The sequence below is a fragment of the Plectropomus leopardus genome, chromosome 23 (assembly GCF_026936395.1).
Source record: "Plectropomus leopardus strain MGB_pleo_1.0 chromosome 23, ASM2693639v1, whole genome shotgun sequence".
Taxonomy (NCBI): Eukaryota; Metazoa; Chordata; class Actinopteri; order Perciformes; family Serranidae; genus Plectropomus; species Plectropomus leopardus.
The window spans coordinates 8,851,813-8,869,631 of NC_142198.1; the positions used below are offsets into that span (position 1 = coordinate 8,851,813).

Consider the following 17,819-nt stretch of genomic DNA (forward strand, 5'->3'; position numbering starts at 1 on the left):
AAACAAATACATGTACATTGACAGATGCAGATTTTGCTACAAAACCTACTGTAACTTCCTTAGTTCTGAACCGATTTTCATGAAATTTGTTTTGTTATAAATATCAGAAAGTGAGCATGATAGCGGTTAATTGTTTGTATTAATTTCAATGACTCTAATCAGCTCTATGACAAAACAGTAGGCCAAATCTTCTGAATAATAATAACTATAATAAATAACTACAGTTTACAAAGGAAACTCTGAGGCAGTTAACTCCAGAGTTAATAAAACAATTGAAGTTGGTCAATAATGCCGAACAAAAGCCAGACGAGAGTTAAGGCAGATCTAAACAGGAGATTAAGATGGAATCGTGTTAGAAAAATACAGTAGAAATTAAGGCAGTTGACAAAGAACACTGATAATAATGATAATGATAATAATGATAATAATAATAATAATAATAAGCAGGACCAAGACATAATAATAAGATAACTAAAAAGAGGAATCAGAGGATAAAATTAAAAGACAAAATTAAAAATTAAAAGACAACATCACATTTAAGCAAGTGTATAAAAATGGGTTTTAAGAAGTGATTTGAAAGAAGTTACTATCTCCTCTGGCAGGTCAGTCCAAAGCCAAGGGGCCACAAGGGACAAGCAGGCTCCAACTTCCAGTGAGGGATTTTAACAAAGTACATTTATTCAAGTACAGTACTTATTCTAAATTTGAGGTACTGGCACATACTTCAGTATTTGAATTCTCTGCTACTGTAAATTTAATCTAACTTTAATTTCATGACAATCACTTCAGAGCTCAGCGAGTTACAGGCATTTTTGTGGTGAAATCTGTATCTCTAAATACACATGTATTTACTAGCAGATCTTGACCTCCCCATTATGGCACTCACAAAAATGCATTGCGGCAAGTCTGAAACAGCGGCCAGTGAATTATCTATGTCTTTGACTTAAATGTTTGTGCCAAATTGTAAATACTTCCCTCTAGGTGTTCATAGGTCTTCAGATATTGCATTCATAAGAATGCGACAAATGCACATCACTCTGACCTCTGACCACCAAAATCTAAGGAATTTAACGCATGACCTCGGCATCAGCTGCTCTGAGACTTGTTGGACAAATGTGCTTCTACACCAATCACAAAATAAATCTGCACACTACACCGGCACTGCATATTCATGTGTATGATAAACAGTGCACTCACTTTAAACACAAACACATCCATGACAAAAAATAACAAAATGCAAAGATGAAAAATTTGCAGTGATCTTAAGATCTGAAAAAAAGCACAAAAAAAAAAAATCTGTTTAAACACCTCATGCCTGCCTGCATGCACACACACAAAACAGCCGAGGTTAAGCTCTGTAACAGGAAGTTTTAAGTTTATTACTGAATTTTCAGTCATCCACTTTATATTAACTATGAATAAAATATTACATCTGGATCATTGTATAGTATTCCCTTATATCAGACATATACACATATACAGTGTCAACAAAACTCACTACACATCTCGTCTAATTTATATTGCATGCTTTTTTTTCCACGATCTGAAGTGTACAAGTGTACATGGCTGCTGCTTTTAATTAGTTTCACTAGTCCAAAAAGTAAACCATGGTCTCATTATTGGGTGAAACTGAAGAGAGGGAAATGGGACAGTGGGTTAGGGAGAGGAAGAACAAGAGAGTGGGAGAAGACACGACAGCCAGAGGCCTCAGGGTGGGCCTGAGGGGGACTAGTCACACCAAATGTCTAATAAGAGCAAAGTCAAGGAGTGTTTGTGTGCGTGTAATGCTGAAGTGAGCATCATGTCTAATGGTACGCTGCTGTGTTTGTGTCAGAGTATGATATTGTGCATGTCTGTTTAAATGAGTGTTTTCAACATAAATAAGGACAGAAATAACAGAGGTTAAAGCTCACAGCTGACAAGAAACAACCCCCAGGCTCCATTCTGGTGGGAAGGAAAGTGGCTAACGGCACTAGCACACTGACTTTTTTCTCCTCTCTCTCTTTCTGTGTGTGTGCCAAAGCTGCACCGGCCAAATCTAAGCATGTACTTAAGACGAGAGAACTGATGTTGGTCTTTTTACTGTGAACACTTGAAGTCAATAAAGATTCAAAAGCTGATATCCAAATATCTTGCCTCATAATGATGTTTTAAGGGACTTGTATAGTTTTTTGTGAGTTGACGGCTGTTAAATAGCACTGTGTGTACAGTGCACGCTGTACTGCTTTAGCACGTAGTGTATTAAGTAATGCTGGGTTATCACAGTGACAAAAACTGAACTGAGGGGAACTGCAGAGTCATGTGATGAGTGGATTCGTCACTACATGCGACCCCTTTCACACTACACATAATCATTCCTTCCATTGTTAATAAATGACAGTGCAGCATTCATTTTAACGTCAATCAGCAGCTCAGATATAACATAAAACAATTAAGGTTAGAGGTCTTTTCAAATTACAGGTCTTTTGGTTATTTTACCAATCAATTAACTTTAACTAACGATCCAGGGCTGAAAAAGCTCATTGACATTTATTGCAAAGCCAGATGTTGTAAACAGTCGGGGAGTATGGGGGCATTTTGTTTGGAAGATTTAGTTTTTCTCATTTACGGATATTATTGGTAGGCTACTAATTTTCAAGCTATGTGGGATAATAGAACAACTTGAAATATGTACATCATTTTGGAAAAAACATGATAGTCGCCAAGAAAGAAATTTGTTCTCAAATTGTTTTCATCACTCAAAAAAAAACATAACACGACAAATGTTAAGGATGACTAGTTTTCACTCCTGCTGGCAAAAATGTCCTGATATTACTATTTTTAAGTTACATACTTAAAAGTTGTAAGTAGGTTAGGAATTTGGCATAAACAGCATTACTAATGAGAAAAGGTATAGAACTTTTGCTCTATTGATTTGCCAGAGACACTAATGCGAAAAAAATGTGGAGTAATAATCTACAAGTCAAACAACTTTAAACATTTGAAATACTCATTTTTGGTAATTTTCTTGGAGAATGTTCAACAATAGACATATTATTCTTAAATGTTTGACTTCTATCACTCAATTTCCTCACACATCAGCATCTGTGAGGAAAGTACCAAATAAAAAAAACGTTCTTGTGGAGCTGTCATAATGTGCTTGATGACTCTTTCGCAAACTGCCACTAATCCTCGTAAAACTGATGCAAAAAACATACAAAAAAGTTTCAACAGAAAGGGGTTTTGGTAGAATTGGATGCTAATGAGATTGAAAAAACCTCTGCGTACCTGATAGTAATATACAAATCTTACAAAAGTTAGTGTGAGTACTTGAAATTGGACTGGCTTGGACCGCCTCGACCCTAAAAGCAGACAGCGTGCGAGGAATATATCGACTCTCTTAGTAAATAAACCTTTTGATTTGAGAGGACCGGTGGCTGTTTCACCATGTCTCCACTGCGTAAAGTAAATACTCACACTGTATACATTAGTGTCAAAAATGAGATAGCTGAGCAAAAACATTGACATACGGTATGCAGTGCAGGACAGCCAGCGGTGGACAGGCTGGCAACCTGTGACTGACTGATTATCAGACTTGCTGATAACTGCTGACCCCAGCAGATATATGTTGTTGTTGCTGTCATAATAATCACCTATAAGTTAAACCAACAATTCATAACCATTATTGACTCTATGATGATTTCAGGCACATTAATATAGATGTGCGCTTGATATACACTCTGTAAAATTTAGTTAATTAATAGACCCTTTCTTCCGTCAATAAAAACTTAAATAACCACAAAAGAAAACGTTGTTAAAATTCCATTTAAATAGGTGATAGTTTACAAAGGCGTGTGTGTGAGGGGGAATAATCAGACAGACAGGCAGCCAGTGCTCATTGAAGGAGGGAGGTGGGAGAGAAGAAAACAGGAACCGCTGAATCTCATCTAAAAAAAACAAACAATCTTTTTCTTGAGAAAAAGTAGAAATTAAATTAACTCGTTTCCTCCCTCAACCCCCCCTTTACCTCTCCTGACCTCCATCCCTCTTCAGCACTTGTGGTCAGTAGTAAAATTCACATAAAACTAAACATATACACAGAATACATATACACAGAGTGCCATCATTTACCCCTCAAAGCAGAAAAGACGAGAAAGAAGAAACATTGTGCTGTAAAAAAAAAAAAGTCTCCAGTAATGGATCAAAATAAAGAGCGGGGGAATTTGATGGACAAAAACACAAAATTTTAACGTAAAGTACCGTTCAAACATTCAATTTTTGGCATAAATTGATTATCTATCAAACTAAGGGAACTATTTTAAATAAGCTGTTTTTATGCCCACTGATAATTCTGGAAACACAGTTTTTTAGAGCGACACATGATAGCCCCTAATGGCAATAAGAGGTAACTCTTTGAATTTTGAGGCTTCAGTGAAATTAAAGCTTCTTAACACATTATCTTACACTATAACAATAATATGTTAAACTGAACAAATCTACAGTGTTACCATTTGAACGTGAATAAATACCCTCATGTTTGCCACATTTGGTGGTTCGGACTCCAACTACGAGTGCATTTTATACATTGAAATGTCATAGTGCAGCTTTAAGTCGTCATCCTACAACAACGTTGCTATTAAAGTATCCTCTACAATGTCCTGTAGGCTGCGAAAGTGGCAAACTAACCGCGGCAACAAACATGGACTCTTACACAAAAAACACACTGAGCGGACTCTTTCCATTAAGAAGGAAAGAGCAGATGTCTCATCAAGAGATTAACTTCTGGCCACAAGCACACACACACACACACACACACACACACACACACACACACAAAGAGTTCAGTAATCTGAGATATTTCTGAAATTATTGAGGTTCTTTCCTAACGTATGTGTTGTGTGTGTGCTGCTTTTCATATGGGGTTAGATTGGATGGGATGAGGATTTAAAAGCTTTTGGCCACTAAACCAATAAACTGTGTCTGTGTGTGTGTGTGTGTGTGTGTGTGTGTGTGTGTGTGTGTGATACCACTATGTGTGGATAAAAGTTTCATAGAAGCCTCAGTAGAAAATACAGTGTCGGGTGAGTGTGTGTGTGTGTGTGTGCGCGCATGTGTTACGTCACTAAAACCTTCCGTTCTTTACCCTCAATCACACACACACTTTTTTTTTCCAGCCAGATGGATGTCTGCTGACCGCCCCCCATGCAACCTTGGCTGGATTTTGATCGGAGGTTAAAGGCCAGAGACTTTATCCCGGAGACCAGACCAGTGACGCAGCAAATCCTGCCGAGACAGGTGTGTGAGTGGGCGTGTGTCGGGGTACAGTATAATAGGATAATCAGGCTGGAAGAATGAAAGGCTCAAACCACCAATTTCAAATGAACAGCTGAGGCTGCAGCACCACTTGCTGGTCAACTACTGCAATTACAGCTAAAACTTCAAATTTTAAACCTTTTATGTTTCTTCAAAGTATTAAAAAATTCTGCCCTTTTTACTTAACATTCAACTCTGGCAAATGCTTTTCTAACCTTGAACATTTTTACTCGCTAAAAGGGTTTTTAAATATCTCCTCATCTTTTTGTAGAAGATGAGGAAATCTGGTGCAATCCTTGTCTAACGTTGCTATAAAATTTTTTGGTCATTGCGTGGGCCAACTGTTTGTGTGTTAAGTTTTCCTTTACAAACGCAGCCAGTTTCTAACCCTGCTCCTCTCTAAACTTTTTAAAAGCTTTTAAAAGGTGTCAAAAAGAAGTTAAAGGGTTAGTTCAGATTGTTTTAAGTATGAGTAGTATTAGGTATTTATCCACAATCAGTGTATTACCTACAGTACCTACCTAACTGGAGGCGTGCGGACTGACATCTACAGTAGGTAATATACTGACTATGAATAAGTACCTCAAACACTCTTCAAAACATCCAAACTATCCCTTTAAAGCTGTCACGAACTGAATGCTTTAGCAAAATTAGTGTGAACATAAAGCTCATGGTGTCATGAGACCATAGCAACACTTACTGACCAGACAAACATGTAAATTATGCTAAGAAAAAAGGTATCAAACGATAAAACAGTAAAAACAGGATAAAGAAACAAGAAAATGTAAAAAAAAAAAAGTTTGGTTATGATTCTTATGAAATCTTCAAACAAAAGTCATGATGTGCATCTGACAAAAATAGCGAAATAAAAAATAATATAGCTCTGTAGACAAGAACAAAAAAAGTCTGTTGTAATAATAAAAAAAGGAATAAAATTAGTAAATAATTAATATCATTAATATCCCACATTATAATCATTATAGACCCCAGCTGAATGTATGTATTTTCTTTTTTACAAATAGTAATTCTAACTGAACGACATTTCTGCCTCCGATAGGACGGGAGTAGTGGACGAGGAAGTGGAATCGGCCAATGAGGGCGTGATATTGTCCATGCTGTTCCAGGTGATACGATTGGGCGTCGACGGGTACGACGGCGTGGAGCAGTTGGAGGGCGGGCCCGAGCCGGAGCTCGGGCTGGGGCTGCTGTTATTGGACAAGGGGGAGAACAGGGCGTCTTTTCTGAGACCTTTGTTCTGGAGCTCCAGCTGAAGATGCTGGCAGATTTCTTCTGGTAATCTCTGATGCTCCTGCTGCAGTTCCCTCTCCAAGTGAGACTGGAGCTGCACAGGAAACACCAGGAAAATATTAGAAAATATTCAAGCGCTTTAACCCTTTGAAACCTGAGCAAGGGGGCTTGATGTCTTTTTAAATAAACATGGGAAGAAAGCAATGGGCAACTATAGAAGAAATTACCCCAAAAATTGCAAGAACGTACTCAAAAGTAGAGGAAAATTATCTGAAAATGAATATTAAAAAGGGGAAAAAAGAAAAAAATAAACAAGGAAATGACCTTGAAAAAGGGCTTATAAATATAATAATTTCGGAAAATAAATTTAAATATTGAATTATGATATAGAGTTCAAAGATTAAAAATACTTGTGAAAGGCACCTGAATGTAGCACAAAAGTGATGTTGCGCTACGTCGCAAAGGGTTTATGTGTGTGCGTGAGTCGATGTGTTCTTCGCTCACCTGTGGAAGTTCATCATCTATGTGTTGCAGCACCTCACGCTGCCTCAGCGTTAGCTTTTCCTGCCTCCTGGTCTGAGCCTCCTCCAGCTGGAGGGTGAGGAACATTTTCGGAAGGAAAGGGTAAATAGGAGAAAGGTTTAAAGGGGTATCGTGTAGAAAAAAAGAGGAATGGAAGGGAAGAAGAAATGGAAATAGATGAGAGACGCAGGATGAAAAGGAGTATGTAAGAGAGGATTTTAGGAGAAACCGGTCAAAAAGGAAAGCGTTGGAAGAAGAGAAGGATGGATTAGGAGGCCAAACGATAGGCAAACAACGGAGGAAGGGAAAAGAAGATAATGTGTGGGAAGAGTGGAGTAAAGTTGATGACAATGGCAGAAAAATGCACTACAAAGTTGATAAATCCTCAACGACTGTTGGTGATAAGAGTGTTTGTGTGTGTGTGTGTGTGTGTGTCTGTGTGTGCGCGCGTGTGTGTGTTAGAGTGGATATTTACCCCGCGGATTAAGGAGACAGAATCTTGAATATGTTTCCTGTTGATCTCATTCAGGTCCCTACAAAGATGCACAGGAGGAAAAAAAAATTAAAAAAAAAAAAAAAAAGCATGAAAGAAGGAATTAAAATAAAGTCTGACTGCCCAAAGATCTGATGAACAAGTTCGTTACAGTTCAGCCTTGTCTTTGTCACGGCTCTTGGCTTCACTGATGCTGTTTTGTCGCTTCCTGTCCAGGATCTTTTGAAGCTCTTTCTTTTCCCTGTAACACAGTTACATCACACAAAACACTGCATATTTCATAGCAAACTTTTTAAAAATGTTAGTGAAGAAAACATCTCGTAAATGCAACATCCAGGAATTAACATCACATGGTGTAACAATGGAAACTTTAAATATAAAATTTAAAAACCAATATAACACTAGCACAAACTAAGACTTAAAAGTCAAGAGTGTAAGATTTAGGGGGATTTAGTGCCATCTATTGGGGAGGACTGCAGATTGCAACCAGCTGAAACGTCTCCCAGTCAGATGTCCTTCACTAAATATTCTTCAGGAGGTTTTTACTGGGAGCCGAATCATCCACAGAAGTCTCTTCCTCTCCAAAACAAACGAATCCCATGATATAACTTGTAAAAACAAGAAATAAAGCAGTTTCATGCTAAAAATCAGTGTAGTTGCTAACATGTGTTCGCGTATTTTATCCAGTAACTTAAGATCCAGACATCCAGGAGGTTTTTACAGAGCTGAATTATCACAGCGATTAAAAGCACAGTGACACAGTTCATTAAAGCAATAAAAACTCTGAATTAAGCAGTTTCACATTAAAGGAAATGTGTTTTTCCGACACCGGTCATTGTGAAAGTATTATTCGTTAAAGTGGCTGATATGAAAACATAATCGCAAATGGCCCTATCTAGAGCCAGTACTTGGCTTGTCTGTTCTGGGCTCCTGTAGAAACATGGTCGTACATAATGGCGATGTTCCCATGTAGATATTAACAGCTCATTCCAAGGTGACTAAAACACTAAGATTCTTATTTTCAGGTGATTATACACTTTAAAAAAACATACTTATTGGATTCCATGTCTGCCAATATAACCACCTGAATCTGACACACTGTTCCTTAAATTATTCCACAGTAGCAACTAAACGCAGAAAGTCACTCTGGCAGTAACTTCTGTCCCAGCTTCTTTTATATGGCAGTGCAAGGTGAAAGGGCCGCACTTACTTCTCACACGTCTCCTTGAGCTTTTTCAGCTGAGCTGCTTGGCATTCATGGGCCGTCTCCTTTAACTTACGGAAGGCCTAAAAACACACCGCAGCAGATGATGACCTGTCAGCGAATCACGGTGCAGATGTACAAAAATGCCACAAAGTTTCTTAGAGGTCATCTAATGATGAACTCTGTGTGTGTGTGTGTATTTAAGAATTCGTGGGAGGATATGGTGTGTGTCACCTTGAGTATGCATAAGTGTGCAGGGGGCTCACTGATCTGTTCATATGCAGGTGTGTGCTGTTACCTCCTGCAGGTGTGTTTTTTGCTTCTCTTTCTCCAGCCCGTGAAGCTGCTGTCGAAGCTTCAGCAGTTCCTGCATCTGCCATTCCCTCAGCTGAACCGTCTGCTTCTCCAGCTCCTGATCCAACGCCTTCAGCTCACGCTGCACCGGCTCATAGGGCTCACTGAACACACACACACACACACAAACATTTAATCAACCAGTTTAATTCATCTATCTGTCTTTAAGTCATCAGTCTATCCAGGTTTTCCATCGAATGGTTCCATTCTTTATTTACTAGTAATTTTAAAGATTTTCTCCACTGTTTCCATAAATCCATCCATACTTACTTTTTCTTGATGCTACGACTAAGTCGTTTCTCCATCTGACTGCGTTTCCTCTGGGTGTCAGACTGAAGCTGGCTACTCCGACTCTTCTGCTCCTTACTCAGATTCCACACCTTCAAACACACAAACAAGCACAAAGCAATTTATTTTTCAGCACACGGGCAAAACAAATTGATTATTCTGCATCTGTGCCAACATAGTCAACATTTCACATCCAGTTTCTTTGCAAAGCTAAATCACTTCAGCATGTGGAGTAAAAAAAACAAATACATATGGATTGAAATATGAGTGTTTCCATTCTGTCAGTGAATGTACCTTCTTGAGGTGTTTCTTACGCATCTCTTTGAGTTCTTTGCTCTGTTTCTTTAGCAGCTTCAAATAGCTCTTCTGCTGCTTCAGCTCCTCTATAGAATGGACCTGGACGTCTGAGGGACAGACAGAAAGAGAGAGACAGTATTATGGTCAATCATTAACGTAATTTATAACTTTACATGTAGCTGGCAACGAGCCACTTCTTGTTTGTCCAACTTTGTCCAACTTGCAGTTCAATGCCTTCACTGTCCAGTCATTTTCAAGTCACAGTGTACATCTGTCGGTCCAGATTCATTTGAGGCCTTGAAAGCTGACAATTCTTCAAAAATGGATGATGCTGCAAAGAAGCTATTAGAAGTCTAAAATGTGGATGCTTCACACACATCTTTCCCCCCCGGCAGCACAGAAGATCTACACAATCAGCACAGTTTCAAGCTGGACACCTAAGATTAGTGTCACCAATTGAATTTCTGACCGAATGTCTCTCCTTCTGTTCCTGAGGTATGACGTTCAGTAATGGTTTGGAAAAGTGTTTTTGCAGAACATTATGATGTCACTGTGACCTATGGGATATAAAATGTCACCACTTTATCATTTTGACTTCTTGAATTATGGCCAAAAACATGTTTTGTGAGGTCACAGTGACCTTTTCCTTTGACCACCGAAATGTAATCAGTTCATCCTTGAGTCCAAGTGGAAGTTTGTGCCAAATTTAGGGAAATTTTATCGAGGCCTTCTTGAGATATTGCCTTAATGAGAATGAGACAGATGAAAGGTCACAGTGATCTTGACCTGTGACCCCAAATTCGAATAAACACCTGAAAACATAATGGGTCGGGCTTAGGCTATCAACAGCACAGAGGCACACAAATGATTTCACTTATTTGAGTATGGAAATGAATGTGCTGGAATGACCTTACCTGCCAGAACTGTGGCAATGAGGTCTTCCTTCTGATTTTGTACTACACACACAAACACACACACACACACACACACACACACACACAGAAACACAGGAGAAGCACACAAACAGTATGTGTGAAATGGATGATGGAAAAATGAACTGGACACACATGGCAGAGAAGTCACTGTGCCTAATGCAATGAACAAAACAGTGTGCAAGGCTTTGGTGTAAGTTTATCGTATCAGTTCATTTTATGCTAATAACATTTTACCTCTGGGTTTTCTAAAAAGTCACATTTTCAAAAAGCTGATACAATGTAGAAACTTTCTGGCTGCTAAATTTGCTCCACAACCAAAACTGATGACCCACTGCTCTGATGCAGGTGCAGCAGAAATCTAATGCACATGTTACCATAACAGCCTTTAGAGATAAATGAGAGGTGTATGTATTTGCATGTGTTAAATGTAGACATTGAGACAACATTTGTGGCTGTGTATGTATCATTTGTGGATGTCTCTACCCGGTGCAGGTACTTTGAGGATGTCAGGGGCTTCATCCAATGAGCAGGGGGGGAGGGGATGGAAGGGGGAGGGAAGACGACCTCCTGGAATGACTTCACACTCTCCCTTTGTCTCTCCCTCTTTGGGCTGGTTGGGGACATGCTGGGAAAAAGCAACAGGAGGATGAGTTTGAGTGACTGAGAGTCTGGGTTTAGATTACCTTTCCAATGCACAGATGTGTCTTACCTCACTGTTGTCCTCTATGAGAACAGCCAGCTGTGTCTCTCTCTTGTGCAACTGACTGATGTGCTTAATGGGGTTGGTCAGAGCCTCGGCGTACTCTGAGGATACACACATGCAAACACACAAAAACAAAAACAATAAGTTCCTGAATGTCACAGATATTCACAAGTTCATATATTCTGGATCAAGTTCTTTAAAGTGGATAATGTAAAGTCCAAGTCAACACGCAAATCCTCAAGATAATTTTCCAACTAAAGGTGCTTCACTAACTTTAAAATCACGGAGGGAAATTGATTTGCAGCATAGGGCTACTTTAAGTCTCTGAAGATTTCTCTGTCAAAGTGTATTTACCTAGCTGAGACCAAGTTTTGTTTTTTTTTTTATTAATACTGTTCCGTGATTTACTGGGTCAAAATTTAAATTAATTCGCTAGTCTCAAGTCATTGTAGCTGTTTCTTTATTTTAAGCTAAGCGAACCATCTGCTGACTGTAGCTTCTTTTGTACCATACAAACATGAGAGAGGTATAAATCTTCTCATGTAACTCTAGGCAAGAAAACAAATAAGCACATTTTTCAAAATGCCTTTAAAGTCACTGTAATGCTGTTAAAATGGCCTGACAACCACTAGCATGGCGTTATTTTTCCACTAGGTGGTGCTATGGCACTATAGTTGGCTTGTATTTTGGCTGGGTTTTGTTTTAATGTTTTTTATGTTTTGTCAACCAACCCAGAATCATTTTTCCCCTGGATATAATTCATCCTAACGCTGCCAAATTGGGTGGAAAATCACCCAATCTGGCAAAGTTTCTTGTAAAATTCCCTGCCCCAGATCGAGCTATTTTTAATGATCAATCATGAGTCACAGGGAAAATCCAAACATATTACACACAAAAGTATACCCCTCTGCACACAAAGACTGCGTGCAGCACGTTTTCATTAGTCATAAATTATAATTATATGTGCCATTCATATCCTTTATTTAACGGGGTAAAAGTTTTATTTTTTCACATAAAAATGTATGAGAGAGTAACAAAGAAAAACAAACGACTCTTCATGAAAGCCTATATTTCACAATTGTGGCCTTAATGTACCACAAGCCACTGCTGAAACTAGTAAGCAAGCAGAGAAGTTGACATTGTAAGCTAAAAGTCATAGAAAATTGTTCAAATAGTCAGCTAAAGGTAATGGATAAGGATTTGACATTGACAACTCAAGTAGAGGTGTTTAACAAATTATCAAACTATTACTTTAAGGCTGTAAGTTTAAAGTTAATCAAGTAAAAAGAGTCAAGTTGGTTGTGTGGTGCAAAGCTGCAGTAAAAATGCTGTTGTTACTGTGCTGTTCTTACCCTGGTGTTCATTAGGGATGTAGTCCTGAGCCTCAGTGTAAACCAGCAGAGAGGGCAGCAGGAGGGGCTGGTTCAGCTCATTCTTCAGGTTGATGTAGTGGTAGCCTTGAAGGGAGACAGAAGGGAGGAAATAAATAAATAAATAAATGGATACTGTCCATTGGAGCTGGACAGTTAAAGGTACAGCAGCATGTAAATGAATGAACAACTCCACTTGTGTGCCAACACACAGAACATTGTTTTGGTTACAAGCAGTCTTTTCTAAATGCTTGACATTAGGAGTGTATTCATGGGTGTTAATATGTGTGTACTGACCAGGTCTAATGGCCGACACAGGAAGGATCCGGTGTCCAATAAACTTGCCGTTCTCTTCAAACACTGCTATCCTCAGAGAGGCCAGTGTAGGGAGAACCACCTGAAGGGAAACAGAGGTGTGGGGGAAATTTACAAGGAATTTAAGAGTTTACAGGACAGACAATGAACAATGAGAGAACACTTTGAAAGATATCAGAATTCTGGTATGTGCACCTTATTAAACACAAACATCTCATCATCCCACACAGGGTCCAGCGAGTTCCCGTTATTGGATGTTTTGGTTCTGTACTTCCTCTTTGTATCAGCAGGGAGTCCAAATATGTCCACTTCCACGTACACGCCGACCTTTTTATCTGTCAGGAACTGGCCTGAGATCACCTGGTGGATGTGAAAATATACATGTTTATTTTATCAGCTCTAAAAAGAATTTCAATGTGGATTTGTGAAGATATTTTATCCTTGCCCTGATTTTGACAGTATTGGCGACGATCCCATCCACTATGTTTTCCGTGAAAGGGTCAAAGTGTTTGTCTGTCCTTCTCATAAACTCAGGTTTCAGCAGGTAGCCGCTGTGGCCGTTGTACTCAAACACACCCATGTTCAGCTGCATAGGGAGGTCTGGTGCAGAGGAATAGAGAGATGAAGGAGGATGAAAAGAAAAAAGGATTTAGGGTGGATAAATACTGAGATGCATTAACTTCACCGCCCTGTGTTATGAATTATTTATAAGGCTAAGGAGACTTGTAACAGAAAGCAAAACTTAAGACTTTATTTATGTTTCTGTTGGTTCTGTGGATGCTTTATACTTTTTAGGCCTAGATTAAACACCAAAGGCAGGCAAAATGAGAGGACTCACCGAGGGTCTGAAAGTTTAGCGCCACCATCTGGCAGCCAACGTTCCAGAAGAGCTGAGGCATGTAGTTGGAGCTGTCCACCCTGGTTCCTTTAGGGTAGATTCGGCTCAGCTGATTCTTATTGTACCTGGAGGAGTGCTGTTAAGACCCAAACACTGTATATGTGACATGTGTGTGCACTGACCCTTTTTTAGATGTTGTAAATTGCAGCATATAAAAGGCACATATTATTTTTTACATGTTGGAGGAGACACTACAGGTGAAAACAGATTTGTCATGCACTGGTCAATTTAAAGATTTTTGGGCCATTTTGCTTACTTTTCATGTCTTATTTCAGACTAGTGGAAAAGAAAACAAAATACACATTTAGGTGTTTATTTTTGGTTCAGATTTCTGTTCTGGAAATTTATGCAAGAAGTGTTTAGTCAATTAGATAAAGCCTCACTTGGATATTTAAATATATATTTTCAGAGAATATATAATACAAAAATAACTGTCTTCATGCATCTATAAGTTAAAAGTTTTACCCTATACACCTGCAGTGTCTCCCCTAAAGGTCAAAAGTCAATGCCTTTTAGTTCAGCTTTGAAGACTTTTCCTTGCTGTCAACGAGTTCCAACAAAAAACAGGTATTTGGACACACCAAAAATTTTGCACAAAAACAATCTCAAATTTTCGAGCAATGACAAGCTTCCAGGGATACTCGACAAACTCGATGGGGGAGCTCTTCAGAGTGTCCATGCCTTTTGTTTCCACAAATGAGGACATTTCAAAGAACTTTCTTCTCTCTGGTGGGCAAAAAGACAGTGACAAAAATAACTCAAAAAGACCGACACAGGTACAGGAATTGATTAGGATAATCTATGTGCATCAGGTCTGCATGACAAGACTGATCATTAACCACAAATGAGTCCAAACAGCCGGCCTGTCTGCCTAATGAGCTAGATGGGAGCAGTGCTTAAAACTAACGAGGCTTGTCCACCCCCCTCACACACACTCTTTCACTTCATATCTTCTCTGCACACAAAGTCAGGACGTCTCTTTGTCACTCAAACACACACTTACTGTTTGCAACCTCGAAGCTCTTGAATTTGACAGGTTCGATGTAGTTGACGAGAGTCGACATCTCCTCTGTGGCGTTCACCTCACTGCTGGCTGTACCCTGAGGGAGGCAGATAGCACTAATCCATCAATCAGCCCATCAGTCAGTCAAACACTGTCAGTTCTGCTCCTGTGTGGCTCTTACCTCGTCGGAGTTCGGCTTTTTTAGCTCTGTTGTCGGTTCGTCCTCCTCGTCCTCCTCACTTTCCCCCTCACCTCCTGCACCATGTAATACATATGTTACAAAACCCACTGTGCAGCACAATGGCCGATTTTATAATCCACACATCCATTTTCTTCTACAACCTACCGATGGATTTGCGAGGCTCAGAGTCTTTGACCATCCTCTCAGCCAGCTTCTCCTCCCCGTTAGATAAGAGCTGGCTTCCCTCACCGTCTGTCAGAGGGCAGTCTACACACGTAACAGCAAACTCAATGTGTTAACATTTATGTGCAATAGATGGCATATACTCACTTAATTTAAAACATGTGTGGTGGCATTGTAGCTTTCAGCCATGTGCCAGCATGGCAAAAGACTATACAGGTTTCATTCATTCACACACTGCAGAAGCTGCATCATTGGTTGCATCATTATCACCAATGCAATCCGAAGCCCCTTTTACACTGCCTATTCAAGGCGGAAAATATTGCACCATAATGTCACCTTGCCGTTTTTTGTAAAAGGTATGATCACAGAAAGGGGGGACAGAGATGCTCCAGATCACACACTGGAGCGGCATAATGCTGTGTCATTTAGTTCTGGGTAAAAATGCAAAGGCGGCATAGAAAAAGGGACTTAGTAGCAGCCCAATAGCATGATTTCTGTGTAAGAGGACTTCAACCTGTAGATCCAGATACATGCCACTGCAAGACATTCAAGTGCTCACCGTTGTTGGGTGAAGGCTGCTCCTCCAGCTCTCTGCGTCGTATGCTGCCACTACTCGAGGGTCGGTGGTGGTGGTGCTTCTTCTTATTTTTGATTAGAATCTTTCCCATCATCTCTTGTGGTGAGGGGAGGGGCTGACCAGGGTCAAGCTGAGGAAGATTTTAAAAAAAAGAACAGAATAAAGTCATAGAATAAAGTAGTTAATCAAGACTCAATCAATTAAACATGATTTGCAGCAATTAATCTCTGACTAGATAAAAAAACAGAGGGTGTGAAAAGGAAATTTTAGGGATAAAAGGCAGATATGTTGTGGTCCAGATAACCTGCACTGGATATTAACACAATGAAGAAACGGCTGCAGGTTTACATATATTTTGTGAATATATTCTCAGAATTTAGTCTTCATTTCTGAGTTCCTAATCAGCAAAACATGCCTTTCATTCATATGCACTTTTACTGAAAACCCTTTAAAACTTTATAATATACAATAAACTTTTCCAGAAAATACTAGAATAAAACATTTATATCTCAATCAGAGTGTTAGGAGCACAGATGTGCTTTCACGTCATCTTAATTTTTGTATTTATGTAAACCTGTGTGTGCTTTTTTCACAAGTATAGAGAGAGGTGCAAAAATCTCTGTATGATCAAATCTGGTATTATAAACGGAGGTTTGGCTCATGCACAGTTTTAAGTTGTATGTATGCACCAGAAAAGAAAGACTACAGGCTGTAAATCTGTATCACGGATATGGAATATGGAATCACAAGCTATTTGATCCTATTTGATGGTTTGAAAGCTGAGTAACTCCATGACGGGGGAGTCAAAGGATGTCATTGTGTTGTTAATTGACCTTGAGAAACAGCAGTGAGACTCAAAATAGATCACTCAAAATTCATTCATATCAGAGTAAAACAGACATTAAAATAGTATTATGAATTACAGGTCATGTGTTTTTAAAAAGTACTGCACAATGAAAATGAAACACAACACACTGGCAAAGCTTATGTTAGAACTGACTGCCGATCAGTCTTACCGGATATTTCTCCAGAGGATCAATTAGCAGGGCGTCTCCAAAGATGGTCCTGCAGTACTCTGCCATTTTTGCCTGCTGCTTGGCCCTGACAGAACAACAGACACAAGTGAGTTTCTACTTAACTTTAACCTGTCATGGGGACTTGGCCCTTACATTAAAGGTCCCATGTCATGTTCATTTTCTGGTTCTTACTTGTATTTTGGGTTTCAATTAAAACATGTTTACATGCTTTCATGTTCAAAAATTACTTATTTTTCTAACACTGTCTGCCTGAATATACGTGTCCTCAGCCTCTGTCTGAAACGCTCTGTTTTAGCATCTGTCTCTTAAAGCCCCCCCTCCCGAAAAGCTCAGTTCGCTTTGATAAGTCAGTGTTTACGGGTCTTCTGCATCTGCATTCTTGATGTCTCTGCTCAAACATTGTAGCTGCAAAATGAGTGCAATAGCACTGTAGCAACACTTGCTAGTATAGTCGTGACATCACAACTTAACAGTAGTCCTCACAGCTCGTTTGAAGGCACTGTGTCTGAATACGGACTGAGTGTATTTCTCTGTGGATATGGTGTTTTGATACTTTCCCATCCTTTATATAGCATAGCACCTGCTTTATAATAAAAAGAAAGTAATAAAAATCATATTCCACCAAATTATCACCAAAATACATAGAGTCTGAGACAGAGCAGATGATCTGAATCAATGTTCTGACAAAAAGTGACACAACTTACGAATCTACGTGGTTTTCAAAGGACAGGATGAGGGGGTATTGTGAGGTTTTGAAAGCACTCTCTGCTATCGCCTCGATCACCTCCTACAGTCAGTGAAAGAATGAGAACATTAAGAACATTAACTCTAAGTACATGATAAAAGATAGAGGTCAAAAATGTAATAAATGCCAAAAATACTGAGCGGATTTTTGCTTTTGGCAAAAGGGTATGGCACT

At 39.2% G+C, this 17,819-nt stretch overlaps 1 protein-coding gene across 2 annotated transcripts in view; it reads right to left on the reverse strand.

The window, feature by feature from the left end:
- Positions 1-1,348: 1,348 nt before the first annotated feature.
- The window catches only part of plcb3 (phospholipase C, beta 3 (phosphatidylinositol-specific)), a 109,343-nt gene continuing 92,872 nt past the window's right edge, over positions 1,349-17,819 (reverse strand). For both annotated transcript variants that reach the window (XM_088073885.1, XM_088073884.1), the window contains 23 exons: positions 17,605-17,687; positions 16,880-16,964; positions 15,846-15,993; positions 15,269-15,370; positions 15,104-15,177; positions 14,923-15,019; positions 14,561-14,645; positions 13,860-13,984; positions 13,467-13,621; positions 13,217-13,381; positions 13,004-13,103; positions 12,689-12,793; positions 11,343-11,437; positions 11,117-11,258; positions 10,613-10,654; positions 9,696-9,805; positions 9,384-9,493; positions 9,058-9,217; positions 8,766-8,842; positions 7,707-7,796; positions 7,538-7,595; positions 7,045-7,131; positions 1,349-6,634 (listed from right to left, as the gene is read on the reverse strand). In XM_088073885.1, the coding sequence (XP_087930011.1) occupies positions 6,320-6,634; positions 7,045-7,131; positions 7,538-7,595; positions 7,707-7,796; positions 8,766-8,842; positions 9,058-9,217; positions 9,384-9,493; positions 9,696-9,805; positions 10,613-10,654; positions 11,117-11,258; positions 11,343-11,437; positions 12,689-12,793; positions 13,004-13,103; positions 13,217-13,381; positions 13,467-13,621; positions 13,860-13,984; positions 14,561-14,645; positions 14,923-15,019; positions 15,104-15,177; positions 15,269-15,370; positions 15,846-15,993; positions 16,880-16,964; positions 17,605-17,687 (2,610 nt within the window). In that variant the 3' untranslated portion in view covers positions 1,349-6,319. The remainder of the gene's footprint in view (positions 6,635-7,044; positions 7,132-7,537; positions 7,596-7,706; positions 7,797-8,765; positions 8,843-9,057; positions 9,218-9,383; positions 9,494-9,695; positions 9,806-10,612; positions 10,655-11,116; positions 11,259-11,342; positions 11,438-12,688; positions 12,794-13,003; positions 13,104-13,216; positions 13,382-13,466; positions 13,622-13,859; positions 13,985-14,560; positions 14,646-14,922; positions 15,020-15,103; positions 15,178-15,268; positions 15,371-15,845; positions 15,994-16,879; positions 16,965-17,604; positions 17,688-17,819) is intronic.